Source organism: Meleagris gallopavo, chromosome 21 (assembly GCF_000146605.3).
Source record: "Meleagris gallopavo isolate NT-WF06-2002-E0010 breed Aviagen turkey brand Nicholas breeding stock chromosome 21, Turkey_5.1, whole genome shotgun sequence".
Taxonomy (NCBI): domain Eukaryota; kingdom Metazoa; phylum Chordata; class Aves; order Galliformes; family Phasianidae; genus Meleagris; species Meleagris gallopavo.
The window spans coordinates 5,324,521-5,351,947 of record NC_015031.2 but is presented as its reverse complement, the minus strand read 5'-3'; the positions used below and the strand labels follow the sequence as shown (position 1 = coordinate 5,351,947).

The window sequence follows — 27,427 nt, the reverse complement described above, 5'->3', positions numbered from 1 at the left end:
AGAACTGTCTCCCCCTTGACTGCTTTTTCATATTGTCCTTGCATACCCTGAAAGGCCTTGAAACTGCACTGAAGTCCTTGGACATCTGTACTCCTGTGTTGTTTGCATACTGTAACTCATAATGTTGGTGTGTGATATATAGAAAGTTTCATTTCTTTGTGTTCTGCTACAGCTTCTGCCACCTGTCTCTTTCCTAGCAGTACATCTAAAATGAAATTAAGAATAGCCTCACACTGCACATATGGCAAGGTAAAGTTACAGCTGTTCTACTTAATTTAGGTCTTTGAAATCAGTACCAGATTAACTCCATGAATGGTTGTTTTTCACAGTCTTGCTCCTTTCCTCCTTGAGAATGGGAGTTTATAGGACAACAGTAAGGGGAGAAATAGAATCCATAATTCCCCAAGAGCTACAGGAACAGTACCTCATGGAAGTGGTTTTTGCTTTTGGAGCACTTTGCCCTCCAAAAGAAGAGGGCCTGCTGTCTGATCCTAGAAATGGTGAAGCTGAATATCAATTTCAAATCATAAATGCATGGATGTTTGTCAGTCTTCTGCCTAGAAAAGACAGAAGAACCAGTTTCTGTTCTAATGTTGTATACACTCACTGATGTTGATGCCTATTAAAATCTCCCTGTTTAAAGATTCTGGGCAGATGGTCCATGAGAAAGTCTCTTGTCCATACTTTAGTGCTTTGTGAGATACATATGTACCTGTCTTTCTGACAAGAACCGTGGGTTAATTGAAACCTTTCTACTACAGTAGTGCACAGTAGACTTCTCACTTATCCTGGTCAGGAATCCCAGGTGTATATACAGACTGGGGGGAGCAGTCCTTGAGAGCAGCCCTGCAGAGAAGGGCCTGGGGGCCGTGGTGGATGAAAAGCTTAACATGAGCCAGCAGTATGCTCGTGCAGCTTGGAAAGCAGATGGTGTCCTGGGCTCCATCAGCAGAGGGGTGGCCAGCAGGGACAGGGAGAGGATTGTCCCCCTCTACTCTGCCCTCATGAGGCCCCATCTGCAGCACTGCATCCAGATCTGGAGCTGTTGGAGAGGGTCCAGAGGAGCCACAAAGATGATCAGAGGGCTGCAGCACCTCCTCTATGAAGGCAGGTTGAGGGAGCTGGACTTGTTCAGCCTGGAGAAGAGAGGGCTGCTGGGTGACCTGATTGCAGCCTTTCAATATAAACAGGAGGGGAATCAACTCTTTGAAAGGGTAGATAACAGTAGGACAATGGGGAATGGTTTTAAGTTGAAGGAAGGAACTTCTTTACAGAGAAAGTGGTGAGGTGCTGGAACAGCTGCCCAGAGAGGTTGTAGATGCCCTGTCCTTGGAGGCATTCAAGACCAGGTTGGATAGGGACCTGGACAGCCTGGTCTGGTATTAAATGGGGAGGTTGGTGGCCCTGCCTGTAGCAGGGGGTTGGAGCTTGATGATCCATGAGGTCCTTCCAACCCTGGCCATTCTATGATTCTATGAAAGCAGTAGCATTTTAAAAATAGTGGCATCTCTGCAGAGTAACTCCCATTGTTCTTCATCTATTAGGAATACACCATGGTATGGCGGGTCCCCTCAGCAGACAATTTGAGTTAACCATGCGTGGGTGCTGACAGACTCCATTCTCACGCCTATATTCTACAGATGGAGTTTCCCTGTTTCTACCAACCCTCCAGAGCAGGTACTGATCCTGGGCTCCTCTAGATGTTGTCCTCCTGATTTCTTCGTTCCGTAGTCATGCAGTCCAGGTTTTATACCTTTCTTTCTGTCCCTTGCAGCATGAGAACAAGTGGGAATATTCAACCCAAGTGCATGTGAACAGCTCCTCTTGAGTGAATACTTGTGACACGTTCCTTCTGTTACAACTGCTGACCGGCCTGCTGGCTTGTGCTGCCAGATGTGTAAGGAGAGAATTCTGGCTGTTATGTTGGCCTTTAGCCTAGACAGATTACCCCATTTGTGCTCAGTTTGAACACCTCCATCTGGTTCTCCCACAGGCACCATTTCCATTACTTTAGAGTGTGTTATTATGTATAAGTTCTGTGTCAAGCTACATGAATGGCACCAGTTACTTTCCCTTCCTGCTTACTAAGAATCACAAGGTCATGGACCTGTTGTCTCCTCATTTAAAATACCAGCCCTCTCTGTAGTGTCCATGCTTCCAACCTTGTGTTGGCTGAGCCATAGTTGGAGGTGCAGGTGGTTCTTTTGGGGGTAGGGAGTGCATGGAGCTGGTTTGGGAAGCAGAAGCTGTAACTGCACATAGCAGCATGGTGTCACTGAACACAGATGTGTCTTTGATGTGTTTATATTGTGTGCATTTGAGTTCAAGCTGATGTAAAACATCCTACTCCTAGAAGTCCTAGTTCTTACTCATAGGGAGGATTGAGAAAACTTGAGTTTGTCTGTTGCAGGTACTCTCCTTTCCCTATTTCCTTTTCAGCAGGAACAAACTTGTGCTAGTTTAGCCTGTGGGTATCTAACCTTTTGGCTTGCCTGAGCCACAGCTAGTGAGGAGGAATTGTCTAGGGCCACAAAGGTTGCTCTTAAACTAGTGCCTCTTAACTGTTTCCCTGGAAACTACAACAGATGCAGAGAATACAAGAACACTATTTAATAGAGTAAATTCTCAGCCACAGAACACTCTTTTTCAATGTAGTCACCACTAGCTATGTATTTTCACCAACAGTGAGCAGGAGCCTGCATGCTGCACTCATAACAACCTGCACTGGTGGAGGTGTGACCCACTGTTACTGTCACCACTGCTGAAATGCATCACCCACCTCTCACAGCACTCGCATCCACTGGTTGGTGTCCATCAATGTTCAGCAAGTGCCCGTGTATGTCAGTGGGTGCCACTTTTGTGGAGGAGTTCAGTGACACACCTGTGCTTCACACGCACTTCCATGTTGGCTGCTGTTCTGTGAGGTGTAAAGGGACGCTGGTGGGGAGGACCAACCTCTACTGCTGTACCACCAACTGCTTCTGATACTGTGGGCCGACGTCATAAAACAGAAGGCACTACCTTCCTAACAGCCCTCATAAAATATATGATGTTAATATATATTAATATATTAATATATTAAAAACATATAAAAAAGATAAAACATGGGCCACGTGGGCTGTGTGACCCTGTTTCTGGGAAACTGACTTATCTTGGTTATGATAATTAACTTATCTTGTTTGATGAAAGTAGCTGCAATTCCTAGTGAGCTCTCAAGGTGTTCATCAGAGATTGTGGATGAAGTTTTACTCTTCCTGTACATCATCCTTCAAAACAGCACAAATGTTTGTACTGCCAGAAAGCAGTGATGTGAACAAGGAGTCATTGTGAAACGAGGGATGTTTTTCTGGTAGGAGGGGGCTTATAGAAGTCTGGGAAAGAGGCATGATCAAATTTTTGAATACAGTTCTATACATTCCATTTGAAAATTTGTAAGTTGTGTTTTTACGTCGACTGAAAAGGGAGTCACAAATAAACCAGGAAGTTGATGATTTTGTTGGCAGTCTTGAAACCAGTTTTGAATTCCTTTATCAAAATGCCTAGCACAGCTGCGTGCTGTTCTCTGTTCACAGGACCATGTTTATCTGAGGTGGCAAAATCCATAAACTTATTTGCCATAACTTGAGTCAGCACTGCACCGTGCCCTCCCCATGCCCGCTTTCAGGGGCAGTAGTGCACTGGTGTTTGCTTGATGCACAGTGACAGCTGCACCACAGTGAAGGAATGGCCTGCATGCAGCCCATGGGTGGACGTCCCTGGATAGCCCCACCTGCCTTTCTTACAAAGATGTTCCTTACAAGGATGTTCTCTGCTTTCTCATTCTGGCCAGCAGCCTGTGTTGTCTTTCCCCAGACAGTGTAGTTGTAGAACCCAAGTGCCTTACGTTAACTGTTTCCAGTGGCCTTTCATTTCTACTAGAGGAAAACTGTGCAGGAAATTCCCCTCTTAGGTGTGTAGCTTTGGAGGAAAGCTGAGAAAGCAGGGGTATTGTCTTCTCAGATATTTCCCAAATGAATCCCATGTAAGTAGCAGTGATTTAATGCTGTTTTATCACAACCTAGGCAACCTTCTTGACACACTGGGTAATGGTGCTCTTTGGGTATCTGCAGGATGACTGGAAACTTGCTTCATGCCATTCCCATGCTGTGACAAGTTCTTTGTTCAGAAACATGGTTTAGGATCAGTCCAAAGGTTTACCCCAAGATTTTGGCAGGAAGTTGATGCTAAATAATGTCGAGGAATGTCTCTATTTAGCACAATTCCAGTAGATGTAGAAATGCCGGTCTTTGTAATGATCTGTCTGTAGACCTTCCAGTGAATGTAGGAATGCTGATCATATCACTCACCACAAGTGGCATCTGCAAGAAAAAGACAGGATTTGTATTGTTTGACATTGTTTGACGTTATTATGGGTTTGTGTGAATATCTGTTGAATCCCATGACCAGCCCTTGATTGTTTTGGAAGTGCCTGTGCTGGGCTCCAGTGGGTGAGGGATGTTTGGAGCTGCTCTGTCCTACTTCTTGCAGGGAGAGTGTGCAGAAGACAGTGGTGGCCAAAAGATCTGATCTCTGTGTGCAAAGTGAGGATGCCTATCAGTGTTGGGGTGTACTGAAGCAGATGATTGGCAAGGGACCATTTTTCTTCTGTTTTTAAACAATTAATTCTGTATTTTATTAGAGTAATCAATTTAATAAAGAAATGCAGGTTATCGGGCTGTTCCCCTAACATAAGCATGCTACAGCTGTGAAATACTTTTTTCCAGATAAGACCTTAGTAAGGATTTCTGCCAGGACAAGAACCTACTGCAGATACTGATATTCCAGGAGAGTTGAACAGCACCCTTCTCTAGTTGTTGGTTGCTTCTGCCTAAGAAGAAAACTTAGATCTCAGGTCTTCTCTGTGGCTGGTGAAGATCACGTCACGGTGGTCACTTTGTGCTTGTTTCCATTTAAGATTTTGCTGATCCTTCCGTTTGCTTTTTTAAGGAGCAATCATCTCTTAGCTACATGTTTGTATTTTATTTTTTGTAAGTAATCTCTGAAGCTCAGGTCCACCAGTGCTCGCACCAGTACGTGGTTCAGGAGACGAGGCTCGGTGCCATCATAGCGAAGAAAAAAAGAAAGGTGCAGGTTTTCAGGATGTCAGAATGCTTAGTTTAAATGTACAGTCCTGCATCATAACCAGCACTGTGGTTGCACTCTGCAGTTGCTGAAAGCGCCTGTAAGAGAACTGTGCAGAAGTTTTGCCCTTTTAGATGCAGCTAACTGCAGGCTACCACTGCTCTCTTGAAGGACTTTGCGAGCAGAGAGCTGATGAGAGCAGAAAGCTGATGAATGTGATTCTCAGATGCTGTATTTAATCTTTCAGGTTAATGCAAGCTTCTTAGAAGGGAGATCTTCTGCACTTGTGGAGGGCGTAGCGTTCAGTCTCAAATCTGTAGCATCAGCTATCATGGTTTAAACTGGAACATACTTTTTTTTTTGATCCAGGGGCTTTAGGGGTTAATGAAATCAGTTGAAAGCTCTACAGAAAGAATGATTAAATTGCCATGCTATGCAGTACATAACATGTTAATCTTTTCTAGTGCATCAAAAATGACATTCAGATTGCTTAAGATGACTGCAATTTAGTGAATCTAATCCGTAGGGTAGATTACTAAATTCAAATGCCAATGTTTTAATAAACTTAGTGTCAGGAAACATCTATAAATTAGTTGCGTGTTTATTTTGTTTTTGTTCTTCTTACCCTGAAATGGGCTACATTTGGGGACCTTGAAATGCTGGTATAAGCATTCTGCCTAAGTTTTTCACCTTGTCCCTGGGGTTGGGATGTAGATTGTCATTCCTGTCTACTAATTCTTGTGAAGTGCTTAAGAGAAGGAGCTGCTGCTGCAGAGATGGATTAGCTGATGTTGGTGCCTGTTGTATCTTTCAGGTTTCTCTGTGACAGTCAGAAGGATTTGGATGAGCTGATAGATTGCCTGCATCCACAAGGAGTAAGAGAGAGCCAGCTAAAGGAGCGCTTGGAGAAAAAGTGAGCCTGCTGTTTCCCCGTGTCTCTTCTCAGCTTCACAGCATATCCTCATCATAGCAAGTTTTTCCATTCCTGGGGCAAAATTCAGCACTTTGCTTTGATTGTGCCTGTGCAGGGCCAGATAACAAGAATGAGAAATTGTTCTTTTGTAGACAGTAACTGCAAGTATTACTTGATAAGTAATGCTCAAAGGCATGAGGAGGTTCAGTCTTCTAGGTGCTCCTTGCAACTTGCAAAGGCAGTGCTGTTTCATCCACAGAGGCAGAGCTACTGCATGCTTTAAAGCATCCTTCAAGGAATGTTCCATACTGATGGAGCATGTGGATGTTATTGGAAGCTGTTGTTGCCCAGCACACTGACAACTCACAGGGCACTGCTCTGCGTGTATTCAAAGGCTTTTCTTGATTTTCCAGGTATCAGGACATCACACATTCTATGCACTTGGCTCGGAAACAGAACTTGGGCCTCAAATCCTGTGATGGCAACCAGGAACTGCTGAACTACCTCCGAAGTGATCTCATTGAGGTTGCAACTCGGCTGCAGAAAGGAGGGCTGGGATACGTTGATGTGACACCAGAATTTGAAGCAAGAGTGAGTGGAAAGTCAAAGTAGTGCTAAGAAAGACAAAACTGTTGACACTGACTCTGTAAGGTCCTGACTCTTTGGATCGGGAAAATCAGATTTGTTGCATATGCATTCTTTGTTAACTAATATTTCAAGACTACGCAGCTGCTAGCTTGAGGCTGATTTGGTGTAGGGGAGTTGTAGCTTTGAAGGTAAATGTCCTGCACAGCTGTGCAACTGTCCTATTTTCTTCATCTGTTGGAGGGACTTCTTTATGGAACTTTAATGGAACTCTTTTTGGCTCCTTTTTAGCTTCTGTGTCAGAGCCAGAATGTATTGTTGAGACAGCAATTTTCTTTTTTTGATGATTTTTCATAAATACAGACCACATTAGACTTGGAGTAATGTTTGTGCCCCACATCTAGGAGCTAAAGGTCGTTCTGTTCAGGGATGTATCTGCTCAGTGAGCTGAATATGGCAGTGTTCTGGCTAGTTCAGCCCTGCTCACGTGAGAATTTTAGTGCACTGTACCTCCTTAGGAGTTGATAAACTTACCTGATATGGGTAGAGTACGCACGCTCGAGACTGGTGCATGCATCTCCTATCAAAGGATGACATTGTCTTGGAATGCTTAGTAATCTGTTATACTGCATCCTCAGTCAGTACAGAGATCTCTCTGTGCAGATGCAATCATAAGTCTTAAGAGAATGATGGGAAACATCAAATGGAAGAACTTTTTCTTTTTTCCCCTGAAGCATCTTGCTTTTTTTTCCTTTTTTGAACTGACATAAGCATTCATGTGCTATGCATGATCATCAGTGTGAACTCCAGCAGAAGCAGCAGCAATATGCTAATTCCGTAACCAAGTGTGGGACTTGGTGCATGGTAACTGCATTAAGTATCACAGATATCCATTGGCAGGACAGAACCTCCTTAAATAGTGCGAAGAATGATGTCCAACTGATTCGTGATTGTATACTCTTCCCAACAGGTATACTCACTAGAGAGCCTAAAGGATTTTGGAGAGTGTGTGATTGCACTCCAAGCTGGTGTTATTAAGAAGTTTCTGCAAGGCTTCATGGCCCCTAAGCAGAAGAGAAGGAAACATCAAGGAGAGGACTACATTGCCAAGGCTGAGGAGGTAGATGAAGAAAAGAAAATGGCAGAAGAAGCTAAGGTATTCACCCCAGGGCTCTTTTTCAGTCTTGTACTGTCTTTGAACCCCGAGTTACATTAAATTTCATCTGGGAGTAAATCCTGTGCAGTTTCTCCCTATTGCAAGTTCAGAGTGCAGTGAGTTTGTTGTTTATGGGTCCAGATGTTCCCTGGTTATTCCGAAGTATAAAGGTTTAGCTGAGTAAAAATCCTATTATATAGCTGCAGTTGCAGTATTCTCTCTGTAGACAGGAAAAGAGTGAAGTCAGGTATCTTCTTTTTCAAAATTCCTCACACAAGTTGAATACTTGAATAAAAACATATTACACAGCCTTTTAGGGAACTTTTTGAGTTGTATCCATCAGAGAGAACTGGTTGTGTCTTAATGCTTTTGATCCACAAAGAGGAAGAGAGCCTTGCTGAGGTTTTGGTCAGTGTGAGGCAGTGAGGTTCAGGTAAGTATCAGAGTTATGCATATTATTCAGGAAGGTAGAAGACTTGTTATGGATAGAAGTGCCCACAGCAACGCAGGCTAGGCTACACACAGCTTGTCTGGAAAGCTAGGTGGAAGAGCTGGATGAGTCTACAGGTGTAGCCTCCCAAATCAAAGCTGAGAAGGCATGGAGGGAAGCTGCAGGGGATTTGGTAGACTCTTCAGGCAGCTGACGTGTACAAGCATTTCATACTGTGAGGATGTTGGTTGTTTTCCTGAGTGAATGGGACATTAGTGACATGGAGGTTTTTTTTCTTTTTTCCTCTCCCTTTAAAATGAAATGATATGCCCTGATTGGTCATTGTCTTCGGTAGAAGTGGCAAGACCAGGATTGGAACAGCAAGTACATTTGAAATTTCCAGACTAGAAAAATAATAGACGTTTAACTCATTATGTCTGGTTTTTTGCTTTTGTTTTGAAAGCTCTTGTCAGCATGTGCTGAACTCTTGTCTGAATGCTGGGTCTTTGTTATGCCATGGCACTGCCATGTTAAGAGGATGTTTGGGTAGTCACTAGAAATTTTTCATATTCTTCAGTTGTGCTGAAGTATTTAAATGTTGTTAACTCTGTTGAATCTTCAGTCTGCGGTGCAATGGGAATGGGAAGCTCTTTTTTTCTGAAAACTCTCAGCAGAATGTAACTATAAAAATCAGTTATCTCTGGGACAGAAAGGACACGGATCACGACATTTCGTGTATCTATAGCAGCACCACATTGTGCTTTACGTCATGTTTTAAAGCTGTAATTGTAAGTCATTCCTGCAGGGTGTACATCCGGGGCAAACATCCGATTTACTGCAGCATCTGAACAGATAGTAATTTAGCAGTGAGTTCTGCATTTGAGCACCAGCCACTTCCCTGCTCAGACTACAGCTATGTTAGACATGAAATCTGAGCTCTTATTTGCCTGAAAAGTGAGTCATTTTGATCATGATTAGTTTTGGCACTCTACCCATGGAGCTTTGCTCCCTTACTTGATGACATGGCAAGGCCAAGCTTCCGTACCATTGCTTCACCCTCGCAGTTGCAGAGTTTTCAACTGCATTAGCTTCGTTAAAAAAACTGCCTAGTATGGCTGAAACATCCTGATTAGTACTTTCTTCCTCCAGAAACCAGCTGGAACAGCAGTGCTTCTGAATATTGCAGGATTTAAATTCAGAATAGTGATCAATTTTTGCAGTATTACCCAGTTTCTCTAATGTGGCTACATATCTCATTACACAGCTCGGCCCTGTAGTGCCATGAGCATAGATGTCCTTATTGTCATCCTGAGCACGTGGTGTTGCAGGTCTCCCCCTGGAGCACTGGTTTTGGTGTCTCTGGAGTGTTAATGCAGTGCAGTGCCCTCTTTATCTTTCTTAGCTGCTCATGGTCATACAGTGAATATTGAACTCTGGATTTATTTTTGTGTTCTTACATAGACTTTGAAAAACAGATCTCAAGCTAGAGTCTTTTAGAGCCATAGCTGCATGAGAGTACATATCAGGGAAAATATAATATAGTTGTACTGGAAAAACACACTTGGTGTGCTTAAAGGCTACAGCAGAGAAATTGTGGCCCATTCTGTCTCATTTTCCCTGTGAGAAGCAAGTTAGGGCTTAATAGGTATCCATCCACTGGCATAACTGTCTGCACCAAAGGCTCCTGCTGGCTCAGCTCCCCAGTTAGAGTGGCACCACTGAGTGGTGAAAGATGGCAGTGCAGACCTGGCTTGTGACTGCTTCTGAAAAACTATCTTTTGCCTCTGTGTTTACACATGTGTTCCCACGCAGGGAGGCAGCAGCTCTGGGGCTGTCCCAGCATCAGCTGTGGGGCCTTTGCAGCGCAACATGCAGCACAGCTGCCTGAGCACAGGTAGGCTGCCCACCCCTGTGCTTGCTGCTCAGGGATGGCTGCAAGGGGCTGAGTGGAGAGCAGCTCTCGCTGGAGTGCCCCAATGAGGGCAGACAGCATCCCAGAGTCACAGTCACAGAGTTATGGTGCAGAGGTGTTTATGGTGGAAAGGCATTTCTGTCATCTTAGGATACCAGACAAGAGCTTCGTAGGTGCAGGTTTGTCATCTTTCCCAAAGCAGGAATTTTCTGTTACTCTGCAGTTGAAACGTGACTGAGGCTGCCTCTGGCAGTATATCTGTGGGTTTGTTTTTTTTTTCCCTGCTAGAATGCTCCCTTCTCAGTGGGAGGGTATTTGACTTCCTTCAGTCTCCATTTTTGCCTAGTTGGCAATTGGAACTCCCCTGATAATGGTCCTGCTAAAATGCCACAGTCTCATGATGCTTGGGAAGCAAGGCTAAAAATCTGTGAAATTCCACAGGCTTGGGGAGAAATATCTAAGCATAACGTGCCAGCAGCTTTTGCAGATTTATCTTGGCCCAGCAGTTACCAAGTATGTTAACAGCAAAACCCATGGAACAGTTACTTGGAAAATCAATTACGCAGTGTGTGAAGCACCTCAACAATGTTCTGCGAAGAAGTAGCATGATGTTGTGTAATCTACCACAGTAGGCAATGCAGGTTTCCATTTGTCCTGAATGTCTTGGGCTCCAGGTTGTATGCTAGCAATGGCAACAGGGATGTTGGCTTCCTACAACAGTTTGTGTGTTTTTCCAAGCATCTAATATACACAGTGCTTCTTCAAATGCAGTGGGAGGAGAATGTGCAACTCTGCAAAAGAGAAAAAAACTGGTTTTGTTTGGCTCCCAAATTGCTGTCAGCTGCAGAGCTCAATTTTTCCCATCTGACACTTCACTGTTTGTTTTTCATTCTCCTTGGGTAGAAGACTAACTTGAGTTCTATTATGTCCCTGTCATGTCTAGGCCATCACCTCATTGTTGTAAAGCAGAGGATTAATGAGAGTTGGATGTGCAGTGGCTCTGGATTACTCCTCTGTTCTGGTGCATTTCCGATCTACAGTAATATATTTTTTCAGAAACCCCTGGAGCTGAGTTGGAGGTTTCACATGCAACTTTGTGCAGACAGAGCACAAATCCCAGGCTCTCATCCTCACTTGCACCTAATTCTGGGATTTCACACATGCTGAGGTCATTCCATTTCAGGAGAGGGGCAGGTTTCATATCTGGGGCTGGCACATCTGATCACAGATGATGTGACAGTCCGATTTGGCAAGGACGGAGCGTGTGGCAGCCCCTGCTGATGGGCTCGAGCCTCTGTGCAGTATCCACTGGAGGGCAGCGCAGGCTGCTCCAATTCCCCACACTCGAGTGATGCTGCCAGCTTCCTCCTGACTTTCATCCCACATTTTGCAGTGCTAGATTTCTACTTTTTGTTTTCTTAGCCTGCCGATTATTTGGGTTAGATGTTCAGAGTAAGAATCTAGAGGAGTTCATGTTGGTTGTTCCAGCCTGGCCACAGCAGCAGGCTGTGCTACTATGAACAAACTGCCTGATCCAGTGAGGCTGGTTATGGATAAACCACAAGTAGGACTGCAGTGGCTATGTAGAAGGAAAGAAATACAAAGCTGAGTTTTGATTATTAAGGGCCCCAGCTAAAGGGTATAAAAACATCTTCAGACTGTAGCAAGCTGTGTCTGTGTGCTTTGTTGTAAGTTCTTAGGTCTGTCTGCAGGTTGCTTCAGCCATGGAGAAGTGGAAGACAGCAATCCGTGAGGCCCAGACCTTCTCCCGTATGCACGTGCTGCTCGGGATGCTGGATGCCTGTATCAAGTGGGATATGTCAGCAGAGAATGCCAGGTGCAAAGTGTGTCGCAAGAAAGGTATGCATTCCTGCCCCACGCCTGCCTCACAGTCAGACGCTGTCACCTCTCCGTGCCCTGCTTAGGCAACATGCCCCTGTTGTTGTCACTCTGTCTTTGGCTGTATTTTGAGTTTTGACCATCAGGATTTACACACTCAGAAGCATTGATCTCACAGAAGCATCTGACCCTGACTCCAATAAACCATTCTGATGAAACTGGTACAAAGTGTTGCAGAACACTGCAATGCTGCTGTCCCCTGGATATTCAGGGTACTTGGACACAGATTGTCTATAAATTCTTCTGTGGGAGTATTTGTGCCACTGTCCATTTCTCAGTTTCATTTATGAGCTGGAATGGTCTGTGGGTCTGTAAGCCTTGTCAGTTGTTCCCATCTCTTACAAAAGGAACAAGCAAGAAGAGGCTGGGAAGGTTGATGCACCCTGTAACTGAATAGGAGAGAGCAGTGGGATGAAGCTAGTTTGAGGCTAGAGTGGAAGTGGAACTGCCTGCAGAGCTGGAAGAATTAAGCTCTTTGTTTCTTTTGTGAGAGCAGAGAAATGAAGCTGTTTGCCTTTGGTCACTGCTCTGGAAAGGCTGGGGAGTACCCAAATAGGTGACAGGAGTACGGTATGAAGGAGGGCTTGAGAATCCTGCAGGTGGAAGGGGAAATTAGACAGAGTGTTACCAGTAATTGAGTACTAGTACTAGCAGAGTAAAAATTGTTCTTCCATAACCTCTCCTTTTGGATGGAAGCCTGGAGAAAAGAGCTTGGTAGCACATTCTGCCACATCATGTGCTTTTTGTCTCCTTTTCTATTTGTTGAAACACAGTGGGAAATGAGGGCAGACAGATCTGAGGGAAAACTGAGCTGCTTTTGCCTACCAAAAGGCTGTGTTGTCCACTTCTGTAAGGAAATGAGCTGAACTGGTGCAACATCCTCCACTGTGGAGCCTCCAAACTAATGTAAACTGTCCTGTCCCCTGGTGAGAAAGGGATTGTAGGCAGATGTAGGAGAGGAATCACCTGAGACTAACAGATTATGGTTTAACAGAACTCAAGAACTGGGATGTTAGGGACATGCTGGCAAGCTCTCCACACTTCTTTTCAGTAAATGAAATTGCTGGCTCAGGACTACGTTCCTGTTATCTGTCATCACTGAGAAGCACAGAGAGACTAGTTCTGCTGCGTGCCCTTTTTTTTTTCCTGTGGGCTTGCTACCTTAAGTAGAAAGAAAAATACTGTGCTGGTTGTTCATGTTAAGGCTAGAATTGCTGTGGTTATGTTCCTAGCCTCTTACTAGGCTCGTGGGCATACTAGGCTCTCTGCAGCATGCTTCTTTCCTCCTGGTCAGTTTGGTATGTACTCTGACTGAAATGTATTTGGCAGGTTTCTACCTTTGTCTCAAATGAAATCTTTGCAGAGCAATGGACTTTGCTTTGTTTTTTCTTCAAATAGTGCTTGTTTCCACTACAGTGGAAACTGAGAAGGAAGGGTCCCTGCTATCAGAGGGCACTTTGCATCTTTCTCTCACTGTGTTCTGACCTCCAGCCACGTGGCAGCTTCTACGTCGTGGATTGTGCAGGGCTGTGGCACTCAGTTACAAGTAGGTTGCACTTTCCTAGGTGAGGATGACAAGCTGATCCTGTGTGATGAGTGTAACAAAGCCTTCCACCTGTTCTGCCTGAGACCAGCACTCTATGAGATACCAGATGGAGAATGGCAGTGCCCAGCTTGTCAGCCTTCCACTGCCAGGCGCAGCTCCCGGGGCAGGTGAGTGGCACTCCTTTCCTTTGAGTTGTCACTGATGCAGATTTTTAGCCATGCTTTCACAAGAGGATTAAAACAGCCTTAAACAGAGACCCTTGGAAAAGACTGAAATAGCCAAGTTGACTCAGTGGCTCTGGAACAATGAAAAAGCAGTTTCTTTAAATTCAGCACACTTGTGTTGTGACCCATAACACTTAATAAATAGTTTCAGTGTAGCAGTGCAAACATAAACAAAACATCAACCAGAGTTGTATGCACTAGGGACTGTCTTGTTCACCTGAGCAACTAGTTGGTTTCCTTTTTCATGGGATTGTAGTGGGTAGCACTGCAACTCTGTATGCCCTGGGCTAAGTTATTCTTGTGGCCTCATCTAATTAAAGCAGACACTACTCCAGGCTGCAGCTCAGCCCCTATGTGCTGCTAAAAATCAGATAATGAAATGCCACGTTGGCACTTCTTTTGACCTGGTGAACATCGGCACTTTTATGAGGTAGGATCCATTATAGACTGCAAAGATAATATGATTTGAGGAGGAATCAAAGTTGTTCTGTGCAGCAGAATTGAGTAGCTGTTTCCTGACAACAAGGGGCTGAATTGCTTTGTGAATTGCTGTAGGCTGGAAGTTAAATGTATGCAAAATGTATTTTTCTACTTATATTGTAAGCTAATTGCATGCTGCATCTCCCTGCTTGTCAGCAAGGTGAGGCTATCAAATAGCACCTGATGCATAAGCAGTCAACAGATCCTTTCATCCAGAGTGGCAGCACAATAGGAGGCGTACAAACTTGTAGTGTGCAGGTGGTGCACAGCCTTAAAAGTATTACTTAACTCCCTGGGCACCATTTAAGGGTTCATCAGGCTTGTTCCAGAATGACAGGGCTTTAATGCAGCTGTTCTAGCTGCGATCGTACTTGCTTTGATGTGGTGGAGTCACCTGCAAGCTGCTTGGCTGCTGGATGAGAGCCATCAGGTGGGGTAACACCTGTCTTGTTATCTGCTTTCTGCTCTTGTCTTCCTAGCTCAGGCAGGGAAAAAATGCTGGCCTGCAAAGACTTATGCCCTGCTCTACTGTGGGAGCTAATTCTTATTCCATTTACTGCTCAAGCTCCCTTGTCTCCAGAGGACTGAGACTCCCACAATAGCATTGCCTTTGTCCCCATCTGCCTATGTGTGCTGCTTTGTTTTCCTGTATTTACTATGGTAAGAATGCTTTAACAGACACATGCAGAAAGTTAGAACTGTCCTGGGCAGGGTCTTTGTGGCTTTGATGCCAGCACGTAAGAAGTCTGAACTAATGATTTGCTCAGTAATATGTGAAGTTTAGCAGTGAATAACACTAAACAAGGTCTGTTTCCTTTAGTGACAGTGGAAAGCAATAACGGGGAAATACTCCAGCAGGAGCCAAAGGGAGAAAAACCAACCCAAAGTAAAACCACTGTGAAACTCCTTAAGCTAGGCTTGCAAACCTGGGTGAAGCAGCAGCACTTGTTCACAGAGAGGAGTAATTGTGCAGCAGTCTCAGTGTCAAAATCTATTATCACATGGTTATCCACAACAGGAGTGGGGAGAAAAGGCACAGATTTAGCTGTTGGGGGTGTTCAAACTTAGTCCAAGAAGTGTTCTTTTAGCTGGAGTTACAACTTGGTCCTCTGGAAATACACTGGATCACTTCAGTTTGAGTCAGGAAGTTTATTTTACACACTGAGGTGGTCAGCATGTCTGTGTATAAACAAACAGTACGGGGGGCCTAGGGCTCTCATACCCAGATCCTGGTACAACAGATGTGTTTACCTGCCTTTCTCTAGGAACTACACAGAGGATTCTGCTGAAGATGAAGGTGAAGAAGGTGAGGAAGCTTCTGATGAGCAAGATGCTGAGGAAGAAGAAGAGGAAGAAGAAGATTATGAAGTCGCTGGATTGAAACGTAAGGCTTTGACCATGCAGGAAATTAACAGAATATTAAGACTCTGCCTTCAGTGTTCAAAGAATTGATCCAATTTTAGACTTGTGCTTTCTCTCTCGTGATACAGGTTCTTACTAGGAAACGGGGATTGCACAAGGGAAGTCTGTGATTGTGTGTTCCCTAGGGAGCTGGAGTGAACTCTTTTCCCTTTGTGACAAAGATAACACTTCTAAGATTGAAACTGCAGTGAGCTGTTTCTCCTGGGAGCACTACAGACACCAGTCCAGCAGTCAGCAGTAGCTGCAGCAGGGAAGGTCTAGGGAACAGCGTTACCTGTAATTGGTACTCGGCAGCCTGTGCCTGCGGTGTGTCTTGGAAAACTGGAGCTTTGACCACAGCACCCTACCCACTGCTCTTGCTTTTTCCCTTGTTACCACAAGCTCATAGCACCTTACATGCAGGATTTCTAGTGGTAAGGGGCTGTTTTCAAGTAGTCAGACCAGGACTTCATCTATTGGTTCCTGTGGGAAGGCACAGTAGTCAAAGTGCAGCAGGGCCTGGACAGCCAGCACCTGTTGGTTGCATACAGAGATCACTCAGGATACATAACTGACTCACTCCTGAGTGGAGTAAAATAACATTTTCTAGAGTCATCAATGACTACTTGTCTACCCCAGCGTGCAATGCAATTTCTGGTATGCATATTGACTTTGTTTTTAAGGGAGTTTGTCTCGTTTGGGCAACTTGGTGCAATGAACAGCCCAGTCTCAGAACAGCACACAGCCAGCTTTTGCTTTCTGTCAAAATGTCCTTGAGTGACATAAAATTAGCTTCAGCCTGCCCTAACCAGGGCTGATGGTGAAATTCAGAGATCAGGACCCAAAGGATTATCCTGTATTCTTTCAGGGGTTTCCATCCGGGTCTATCAGTCTTGATTCACCTGCTTTATTCTGGTTTCAGGGGTGTTCACTGATACCCTGGATATGCATGCTGCTTGTTGTTCTGTGGTGTATCCATGTCCACACTTGGAGTACGTTCAGCCGATGTTGCGCAGCCAAGTCAGGAGCGAAGCCAAGGTTTCCAAACAATAGCATAAGAGTTACAGTCACTAAAAATAAAGCACTGAATGCAACCCCGTGGTTTTAAAGAGCATTAACGTGGAAAGGTCACCATGGAAAACTTTTGTTTTAATAGAGAAGTCCCATTAATCCTCGTGGCGTTTATCCTGAGGGATATAACCTAGAATGTTGGATTGTCAGACATCTAACACATGCCTCACGCTTGACACACAAGCAGGAGTGACAGCAGGCAGGCGGCCCGCTGCCCTGACACACGCTGCTCCTGCAGGGGGGCTGGGAAGGATGATTTATTGGGCAGGGCTGGATTAGAGGCTGCAGATGGAGCACTACAGCACGCTGGATGCGGCTTGCTCAGACCCTTATGACCAGATGGAAGGAGCTTGGCTGGGGAGAAAGACCTACACATTCCCTTGATACAGAGAGGAACTTCAGACAAGGGACTTCAGCGGCATGCTTAAGTTTCCATCGGCGTAACGCTCTGACAGGCAGACTTGGAAACGAGCAGAGCGTTTCTGTGGGACGTAACGCAGCAGCTCCTGTCTTGGGGAATAAAATCCCATTGTTTCCCACTCGCAGCTCCCTGCTGCAGTAACACGACACTCCCTCTGAACACAGTTCACTTTTCAGGGGGGCTTAGCAAGTGGCTTATCCTACTGTGTGGGCCACTTTTAAGCGCTTGGCAGAGCACCCTAGGGGTGCAGTGGGAACCCAAAGGAGGTCTCCAGGTTCCTGTGCCCGATGCTTTCTGAAAGGATGTTGCAGTCACGTTTAAAACAAATGTCTGTCCCTCACCATCCCTCAAGTCTGGGTATATCAGGATTTCAGCGCTTCTTTCTGCAGATCTTTACTGCAACACCCAGAAAGCAAGCAAAGCTTTGGGCCAGAGCAGCTGAAAGCCTCCAGGTGTCCTGCAGAAGCTGGGGTCTGCTGGAAGCTGGCATGCATGACCAACCTTAGAAAACTGTTGCCAGACAGCGGTGGCCTTTTTTTGGATGTGGGCTATTACCAGCATAGCTCATCTGGAGAGGGTATAGAGTACAGCTGACGGGCATATGCTGAGTGAGGATGGTGACAAAAAGCCAGGTCACTGCCATCATCCGTGCGTTTGCTGTGCTGTGAGTGAGGCTGCCTGGCGCTACAGCTGTGCAAAGGGCTTGTGATCTCTGCTTCCAGGTTAACCCATTCCTCTAAGCCACTGGCTTATGTGTTTCAGTGAGACCCAGAAAGGCAGCCCGCGGCAAGCAGAGCACAGCCATGTACTCCTCGAGGCAGGGAAGGCACCAAAGGAAGAAGCAGTCGCTGCACCCTGCCAGGGGACCCCGGCAGCGGGCTGCACCTGTCAACAGCGCAGACATTGATGAGCTGGTAAGAGCCAAATTGCTCCCCAGGGGCTGCTCACATCATGAGTTATAAACGAAACAGGTGTCACACTTCCTCCCCTCCCCTTCCCAAAGAAATACCCTGGATTGTACTGTGAAACCTGTGCTGGGCTGTGGGTGGGTTAACAAAGGAGGCATATCCTTAAGGGCCCGGTGCACACGGAGCAGAGATATGCCAGGCATCTTTCCCCAGCCGCTTTCACACATTGTCCCCCTTGATTAGCAGGCAGCCTGCAGCTTGTTAAAGGGTTTTAAATAGCATCCATATGTCTCTGCAGAGAGGTGGGGGGATCGAGGAGGTCCTGGATGGTGAGAGAATGCCAGCAATGTAGGACCCTCACTCCCTAGCCTTGGCCATTTTCTGACAGTTGTTGTGCGTATGGTCACTCTCCAACCTCCAGGACATAATTCAGCTGGCTTAGGTTTCACTTGACATTTAAAGAATAAAACCTTCTGTTCCTGAACAGAGCAATCTTGTGCGTGCGTGCTGTGCTGGTTGTCCTGGGGGGGGCTGCACTGCAGCAGATATGTGAGGATACCAGAGCTTCATGGGCCACATCACAGGCTCCTGCTCCATCTGCCATCTGTCTGCTGAGCAGCAGTGGTGGTGCTGCCTGTGTACCCTGCCAGTCTTCTTGAGTGGTTTGATCATGGTCTTCAAGCTTCTTGTGTTGATTGTGAGTGGGCCGGCTGCTGGATCTGCAGCATCCTTCAGTCTGGCCCATGTTACAGAGTGGAGGGCAACCAAACCAGCAAGCTCATCTCGGGCTCCCCCAGTGAGCATAGTGAAATACTCAGGTGGGGAAAAATGTTAGGGAACAGCTGGGCCGGGAACTCTGAAAAACTGCCTGGGGCTCTTCCACAAACTGTTTGTCCTGTGAACAGATGAAAGCTGTTCAGGAATGGCTCCATGTGTTTTGGAGCTTTCCCATCATAGACATACCTCAAGCAGTGCGATGCCTTGTGAGCTGTGTGGGCAGAGCTGAGGAGATCTCCCTGTGCTGGCGGCTGACCTACAGCTCTGCAGACAAACGACTGACCTTGTGTTACTCCTGTGTACAGGACAGCAATGCCAGAGGCATCAGCTGCTCTTTGGTATTTAAGATGGCAGAGTGGGCTCTACGATGGGCCTGTCAGTACAGCAACACAAGTGCTCTCCCCCTCTGCCTCTCACGTGCTGTCCGCCAGGGGCTCATTGAGGGAATTTACACTCTGCATTTGCTGTCTGTATTCTTTGGCTGCCTGCTTTGACCATGTTGTCTTTGAACCTATCTTGAAAAAGCTTGCTGCCCCCAGTGAAAGGAGAGGCTGCTTGTGATCTATTCCCACCAGAGCTTCTGTATGGGGCTCCCATTTTGTAACTCAGGCTCCCACCACGTGTCTTGGCTGTTACTATCAAAGGTCCCACAGCAGAGCACTTTCAATTATTGTGGAAGATGGCTACATTTGAAAGACCAGAAGTTTTTTCCTGCAGTACTTCTGTATATTCCCACACCATGAAGTGCTGGCTTGTGAGCGAAAGGATTGAAAAGAAAAGCTCTGCTAGGAACTAGCTGCTTTACCCTAGACATTGTTTGCTGAACGCTGAAGCTCATGGTGGTTCCCCTCCTTTTAACAGCATCCCTCCTTTGTGTGGGCAGGTCCTTCAAACAAGGAAGACGGCACGTCGCCAGAGCCTCGAGCTGCAGAAGTGTGAGGAAATCCTCAGCAAGCTGATCAAGTACCGCTTCAGCTGGCCCTTCAGGTGAGGGGAGGTGGTTTCCTGTGTGCACACAGGACTGTGGGACGCCGTGCTGCGGTCCCGCTGGATCCACTGGCTGGTTGTGAATTGTGAATCCTCTGTTAGGTCTTGCAAGTTATACTTGGGAAGAAGTGCTCCATTAGAAGTTGCTCCATTAGAAAGCACTGTGGTCTCAGTCCTCTGCTGGACTGGAGACCTGGGGTTCCTCTGGTGCACGGTAACAGTGTGACAGGTTGTGGGACAAGGGCAGGAGGATGGGATCAGTTTTCAGCAGCCCTCAGCCCTGCAGGCAGTGGTGCACAGAGCCATACCTGCTGTGTACTGGTCCCTGTACGGCTCTCCTTCCTGTCATCAGTTCTGTGCCCGCTGCAGGGTTGATGTGTCTGCTGCTTTCGAGGCGTGTGGGTTTGCTATGGCGCTGTGGTGGGGTGTGGGTTGGGGCTGCTGCTCACGCTTGACAGCTCTGCACTGTGCAGTGCCAGAGCTCCTCATTTTCTTCCTCTTTGTGGCTCTTCATTCATCAGGGAGCCAGTGACCACAGAAGAAGCCGAAGATTACTGTGAGGTCATCAGCAACCCCATGGACTTCCAGACTATGCAGAGCAAGTGCTCTTGTGGCAATTACCGCTCGGTGCAGGAGTTCCTCTCTGACATGAAACAGGTGTTCTCTAACGCCGAGCGCTACAACCAGAATGGGAGTCACATACTGTCCTGCCTGGAGAAGACGGAACAGTGTTTGATCGACATGGTGCACAAGCACCTGCCTGGCCACACCTACGCACGCAGAAAACGCAAGAAGCTCTCTGCTGGTTGCCAGGGACTGGAGGAGCAGGAAGGGGACAGTGAGTCAGAGCCCCTCGAACATTCCCGGGGGCGGAGAAGGAAGAAATGAGGGATGGTGGGGGGGGACTAGGGGGAGAGCCAGAGCTGGAGCAGGCCTTCTGGTGCTGCTGGGCAGCAGGATGGGTTGTCTGGAGGGAGTAAAGAAGCAGCAGGGCACTTCGCTATTAATCCAGCCTTTCCTTTGGCCCATCTTAACTTTAATTTTTCAGCAGTTTCCTCAAATATTTTGTCATCCATTGAGCGAGCAGAGATGACTTAACTGCTTCCTACAAATTACACAGAGATTATACATGTCTGTCCTTCCAGGAGGGGAAGGTGGGAGGGCAAAAGAAAGGCCTGGCCAAAGCCTGACTGGGCAGGGGAGCAGGATGCCTACTCCAGCTCCAGCCCTGCCGCTGCCTCGGGATCTGCTGCCTGCACTGTGAGATCGGCCCCGCGCTGTGTAGGGAGGGATCGTGTTGCTCCACGGACAGACTGGGTGCGACCAGGCCAATGGGCTGCTAGTTCTTGTATGTATATATTTATATGGTGTTAATTTTCAGCCCCTGCTGAAGGGCTGCGTAGCGAGCAAGCACTTATATGGAGACACAGCTTTCACCAGCATCCTAACACAATTGGCTTCGAGGTGCTCTCGCTTTTCCCCCCTCTCTTCTCGGGGAGCGATCTCTGGAGTTGTGCTCCAAAGAGGTCTTCCGAGCTCAGCTCTGTGCGGAGGTGGCAGAGTAGGCAGTAGGTTTCCCTGCTCACCTTGACCAGCACACAGTCGTAGCCCTTTGGATGAACCGAGTGCCAGAAGCATACCGGAGAGCATGGTTTTCTGCACACTCCCTGGGGAGCTCAAGGGCCGGGGGAGCAGCAGAAACATGTTATGTTTAACTTTTTAAATTAATTTTCTAGTAATTAAAAGTGACTTGTTTCTAGCTGTGATCTTGTATAAAGAACACCTGTAAGATACCGTTGTCTTGCTTTGGCACATGTACAGTTTATATCAAATGGTGTTTGCTGTATATTTTCCCCCTCTGAGAACTCATTTTCCTATTGTAGCTGGAGTCATACTGGGGCACTCGTGAGGGTCCCCAGTCCCTCTCCAGCTGTGCTCTCATCTCCTGTAGTCACACCTCCCTTAGCTCACCTCCCTCGCACCCCCGGGTGCCGCAGGGCTGTCCCGCACTGGCTCTGTCCCAGTAGTGGGTTCTGCCATTTGGCACACTGACTTTTCTCTAAGAAAAGAGTGTTCTTTAATCACCTCTCCATCATGACAGATTTTGATCATACAATCAGGGCTTGAACTTATTATAGAGTTCTGCAGTTTGGAACAAATTTTCCACAGGGCTGCTCTATCCTGGCTTTGTAACACTGAAAAGCAAAAGCAAAAGCAGCTGTTGCAGCTCCTGTGATTTGAGAATAAAAGGATCCTCAGTGACAAGTTGCAGCCTAGTTTTGTGGAGTTTTTGGTTTGTTATTTTGTTAACAGGTATTTGTTTCAGTTCTGGACTGCTGAAAGCTGCAGCCACAAGACACGTTTCCAGCCACCTCCCCCCACCCCAGCCTCAGCTCCTGCCCCACGGAATAGCACTGACGTTTGTATCTCACACATCAGAGTCCCCATCAGAGGCCATGTTTTGTCCTGTTAATAGAGAACATTTTCTGCAGGTCCTTCACAGTGAAACCTTTGGAACCGTACGTTTTTTAAAAATAAATGTCATTTGTGGGGGGAGGGGGGTTTCTCTTAAGGGCTGTACTTGTAATAAGTTGGAAAATTAAAAATAAACATTATGTACTTGTGTTTGTAAAGCTGGCTCGCAGCGCATCCTTTGTGGTATCCTCTGCTCCTGCAGCATGGCAGCCTCACACCTCCTGGAGCCACCACCAAGAGGCCCAGAGGAGCACTGAGCTGCATCAGGTCAGCTTACAGCTCTGCAGAACCCACTTCTGGGCCAAACTGCTCAGGTTGGGTGGCATCAGCCCCTGGCCGCGCCTCTGCTCCCGGCGGTGGAAATGGCTGGGGACGCGTTCACACAAAGCTTGTGCTAAGCTGCACTGAGCAGCAGGTTAATGTGCAGGCATGGAGCTGTGTGCTCTGCGCTGGCATTTTGCAACCACAGCTGTGTTTGCTGCAGTCCTGAGATGGCCAAGGCCTGTTTTGTGTGTCTGACCAAACAGCCGTCAGATCCCTTACCAGCAGGGCTGGGATGCTGCTCTGCTGAGCTTCAGAAGCAGGGGAAGGAGCTGGTGCTGATGTACACTCAGCAGCTCTAAAGTGAAGGTGTTTGCCAAAGTTTTCCTGCGTTTCTTACGGTGCCACAGGAACAAGAGGGTGATGCTTTCCTGGGTAGTGCTGTCGCACTGGGGCACTAAGCACAGCCCCCTGAGCTCCGGTGGGGTCTGGCAGTTGGGCAGAGTGGGGCTGAGGAGCCCCGGTGGGTCTGGGGGCTTCAACATTACAGGCAACGGATAAATGTTCTTTGTGCAGAGAAACCTCATTGCTGTGCCACGAGCAGTGGGTTCACTGCTGGATGTGCAACAGGACCTGGGCAAACCAGAGCGTGACTCAGGCTGGGATGTTTCCAGGCCTCGGTGTGCAGTCCTCACACCAGCATCTGCTGCGAGACCTTTTCCAAGCCCTGCTTTTTATAGCAGCCTTGCATGGCATTACCACCCCGTGAGACCCTATAAATAGCCATCCCTCGGCTACTGGGGGCTGTGGCACCCGCTGCACCCACTGCAACACTGGGCCGGGCCTGGGACCCAGCAGGGCTTGAGCCACGGTGGCCAGCGGGACCACACTGAGCTCCTGGGGCTGCCGAGGAGCCGGCCAGGCTGCCGGGGCTGATAGCGGGCAATGGACAGGGGCTGGTCAGGCGCCGGCGGCCCTGTGCTGCTGATAGTTGGGGCCCGGCGGGACGAGCTTATCTGGGCGAGCGCCTGAGAGGCAGCAAGACTTGGCAAGTGGCAGGGTGCTCAAGGGCAGGTTGTCCCAGCGGGCTCCGTGAGCCACACGGGAACTGGGATGACCGCAGGGACGCAAGCAGGACGCAGAGCTGCCCCCAGCCATCACTGCCGTATGTCTGCGCTCGGGCTCACGGTGCAGCATGGTCTGGGGCTCAGTGTAGCTCAGGGCTCAGCCCCAAAGCGGCTTTGACTGTGGGGTGCCAATGCCTGGGGCACATCTCTGTCACCGGCTCTGGCCCAGGTGAGCGGCTCCTGCCCAGCCCACATCTCGCACCGGACTTTGGAGTCTATTCCTGAGCCAATATTGACTCTCCCAACCCCAGTCTCGGCCCTATTATCTGCCCACACGGCCCCTCCATGGCAGCTGGGAGGCCGCAACCCCTTGGCCCGGCAGCGGGGCACCATGCAGGGATTCCTGCCCAGGGATGGGACCGACTGCCCACCTGCTGGAGGGCGCAGTACCATCGCATGGTGCCCCGGGCCTGCAGCGACCTCGCTGGGCACCAATGGCTGCAGCGGTGCCACGGAGCTCCTGCACAGCACTGCACGCCCACTGCTGCCCCTCCATGCTGCCTGCTGCTCTGCTCTGTGTGCTGCCGCCAGCGCCGCTCCCAGGGGAGCAGAGGGTTTCTCAGATCCATCGCTCAACTTCTCTCCACGTCCCAACACCCCCAGGGGCGGTGGAGAGCGGATTAAAGGCACTTCCCAACATCAATTGCAGCGGTGATGCGCACACAAAGCCTCGCTCAGCGCTGCGGTGCAGCAGTGAGGGGCTGCGTCCCATCCCTGCTGCCGGCTGGGCTAGGGCTGGGCTCACAGCCCAGCTGTGGGCTTCCACTATTGCTCCTTCATGGCCGCGTGATGCTGCAGTGCCCTCAGCAGAGCCTGCGCGACTTCTCCAGCCCCACGGCGGATGTCTGCAGGGCACCAATGAGCTGGGAGCGACCTGGGCAGCACGGGGTGCTCGGTGCAGATGCTCACCGCAGCGCCAGCCCGGCCCACCAGCAGCAGCTGGGGCTAGGGGCACACAGAGGACACATCTGTGTCATGGCCCCCACAGGACACACCTTGAGCCTGCAGCTCCTACTGGGGCTCTGGGCCGCCAGGACTGGTGCCAAGGACTGGTGGGCACCAACCTGTGTGTGCCAAGGCAGCTGCACACAGATGATGGAGGGACGAGCAGGCCACGTGCTGCTCACTAGCTAGAAATGAGAGGACAGAGGCTTCCATCCCATCCTGCAACCCCATCCTGCAGGACTGGGCCCAGCTCTCCCCATTGGCATTGGGAGCCCATAGTCTGCAGCCAGGCACGGGCACCCCGCTGCCATGGCTCTCCCTGGCTCCCTGGGCAGCCCCACCAGAGCTGCACAGCTTCTGCCACGGCCCGGCAGCACCAGCTGAGGGTTGAGTTTCCCCTGGGACAATGGGGAAGGCGAGATGGGATTGTAACCGGAGCAGGGGATAAATAAAGCTCCCAGAAGTTTCCATGACCCGCACCTCAAGCTGCTGCTTGGCACACTGAGGCCAAACCCCATCCCCCAGCCCAGCACTGGTTTCTGGCCCCGCACTGCACCAAGACTGAGATGGCACAGCAGCCCCACAGCTCCAACCAACAACAGCATTGAGCACCGAGCGGAAAACATTATTCACCACATGAAGATCTGCTGGTGGATGAGTTGGGATGCAGTACTGGGGTTAGGGCTGCCCTGACTCGTCCGGGGGCTGCTCCCCATTGCCCGGCCAGGTCAGCCTTGCATGCTGCCTGCACCACAGCCCTGGTGAGCTCTGCACGGCCACCCTCAGCCCCTCGGTTCCTGCACACAGCATGAGGCTCGGTTGAAATAACACATCCAGGGTTTATTGTTTTTTCCATTCCTCGCAGCTAATGATTAAAAAAAAAAAAATCTAAAATAAATTACAGAATTAAATAAACACGAACTGGATTATTCCCCTTCCTGCCCCGGCCCCAGCTGCCCCCCCCAAAGAAAGCGTTAGAACAGTCACTGGATTTGGCAACAGCAACAACAACGGAACGATCCCTAGGAAAAGCAGTGAGCTGTCTGGGCCGGGCACTGCAGTGGGCAGCCCCTACCCACGTGCCCCCCATTCCACCCCACAGTGGCCCCGGGGCTCAGCCCTTACCCACGGCACTCTCCCGGTGCCACCTGGAGTGGCAGCCCCACGCTAGACGTGTGTCGGGTTGTCCAGGTACGGGTCCGTCTTGGTCATGTGCAGCATGACGGTGGGTGCCTTGTAGTGGCAGTGCACCCCGCCGCAGCTCACCCCACTGCAGGGCTTGCCCCTCGTCCTCACGCCCAGCTTCCTGTTGCACAGGCTCTGCCAGGTCTGCAGCGTCTTGGAGCTCCACACCCACACCCCGCTGGTGATGCCCACCACCAACGACATGAAAATCTTTAGCATAAAGACAGCCACGGTGGGCACCGAGGCCTCCAGCGAGCAGTTGGCCGCACGTCGGCCAGGCAGCGGCACGCAGCCGCGCTCCAGGGCACGGAGGTTCCAGTAATCCACGTTCAGGCGCTCGTAGAAGTAGCAGACGATGACGCAGGTGGCCGGGACGGTGTAGAGGATGGAGAAGACTCCAATCTTCACCATCAGCTTCTCCAGTTTCTCCGTGTTGGTGCCGCCCGTCTTCATGATCTTCCGGATGTGGAAGAGGGCAACGAAGCCGGTGAGGATGAAGGAGGTGCCCACCACCAGGTAGCAGGAGAGCGGGATGAGGACAAAGCCGGTCAGCGCGCTGACGTCCATGCTGCCCACGTAGCACAGCCCCGTCAGCTCGTCCCCCGCCACCTTCCGCATGGTGAGGATGACAATGGTCTTCATGGCCGGGATGCCCCAGGCGGCCATGTGGAAATAGCTGCTGTGTGCCTCGATGGCCTCGTGCCCCCACTTCTTGCCGGCAGCCAGGAACCAGGTGAGGGTGAGCACGACCCACCAGAGCGAGCTGGCCATGCCGAAGTAGTAGAGGATGAGGAAGACGATGGTGCAGCCTGTGCTCTCCAGCCCCTCCTGGATGATATAGAGCTCGCCGTTCTCCCGGTCGCAGGCGATGTTCTCAGCCCCTGCCACCGAGCGGATGATGAAGGCCACTGAGTAGACGTTGTAGCACATGGAGAGGAAGATGATGGGTCTCTCAGGGTACTGAAAGCGGTGCGGGTCGAGCAGGAAGGTGAGCACGGTGAAGGCGGTGGAGACAAAGCAGAGGGTGGACCACACGGCCATCCAGACGAAGGCAAAGTTCTTGTCCTCGCGGGACCAGTAGACGTCCACGCCAGGCGAGCAGCGGGGCGCGCAGGACAGGCTCTTCTCCACATACTGGAACTTCTCGGGGTTGTCGCAGGCTCCCAGCCCGTTGGGGCCACGGCCCTCCGCAGAGCCTGGCGGCCACGGCCGGGGTGCGACCGGCAGCATGCCCTGGCCCTTGTGCGGCTCCGCGGCCGAAGCGTTCTCGGGGGCCTCCATGCAGAGGGCGTTGGGGTCGTTCTTGGTGGGCAGCCGGCCGCAGTCGAGCGACTCGGGCCAGCCGAAGTTGAACTGCTCCATGATGGGGACGCACTTGTGGCGCGCCTGCTCGCACATGGGGCGGCAGGCGGGGATGCTGGCGCTCACCTGGTCGGTGCACATGGGCGCGTAGAGCGAGCAGAGGAAGAAGCGCAGGTGGACGTGGCAGCCGTACTCCACCAGCGGCGCGAACTCGTGCAGCTTCAGGGCGGCCTCGCGCTGGCTCTCGTGGCCCAGCAGGTTGGGCATGCGGGTCAGGTTGTACCCGATGCCGCGGCACATG

At 49.3% G+C, this 27,427-nt stretch overlaps 2 protein-coding genes across 2 annotated transcripts; one reads left to right on the top strand and one right to left on the bottom strand.

The window, feature by feature from the left end:
- The first annotated feature begins 1,540 nt into the window (after nt 1–1,540).
- LOC104913879 (tyrosine-protein kinase BAZ1B-like) lies at nt 1,541–20,950 on the top strand. The gene is made up of 10 exons (XM_010721856.3): nt 1,541–1,677; nt 5,936–6,034; nt 6,448–6,625; nt 7,590–7,775; nt 11,830–11,977; nt 13,582–13,729; nt 15,532–15,650; nt 17,922–18,073; nt 19,728–19,831; nt 20,353–20,950. Exons 3-10 carry the CDS (start codon nt 6,470–6,472, stop codon nt 20,717–20,719), a joined length of 1,380 nt encoding a protein of 459 aa, XP_010720158.1. The 5' UTR covers nt 1,541–1,677; nt 5,936–6,034; nt 6,448–6,469; the 3' UTR covers nt 20,720–20,950.
- Nucleotides 20,951–25,458: 4,508 nt separating this feature from the next.
- FZD9 (frizzled class receptor 9) lies at nt 25,459–27,426 on the bottom strand. Its single transcript, XM_010721855.3, has one exon. The coding sequence runs from the start codon at nt 27,424–27,426 to the stop codon at nt 25,807–25,809; it is 1,620 nt and encodes a 539-aa protein (XP_010720157.1). The 3' UTR covers nt 25,459–25,806.
- Nucleotide 27,427: the final 1 nt, after the last annotated feature.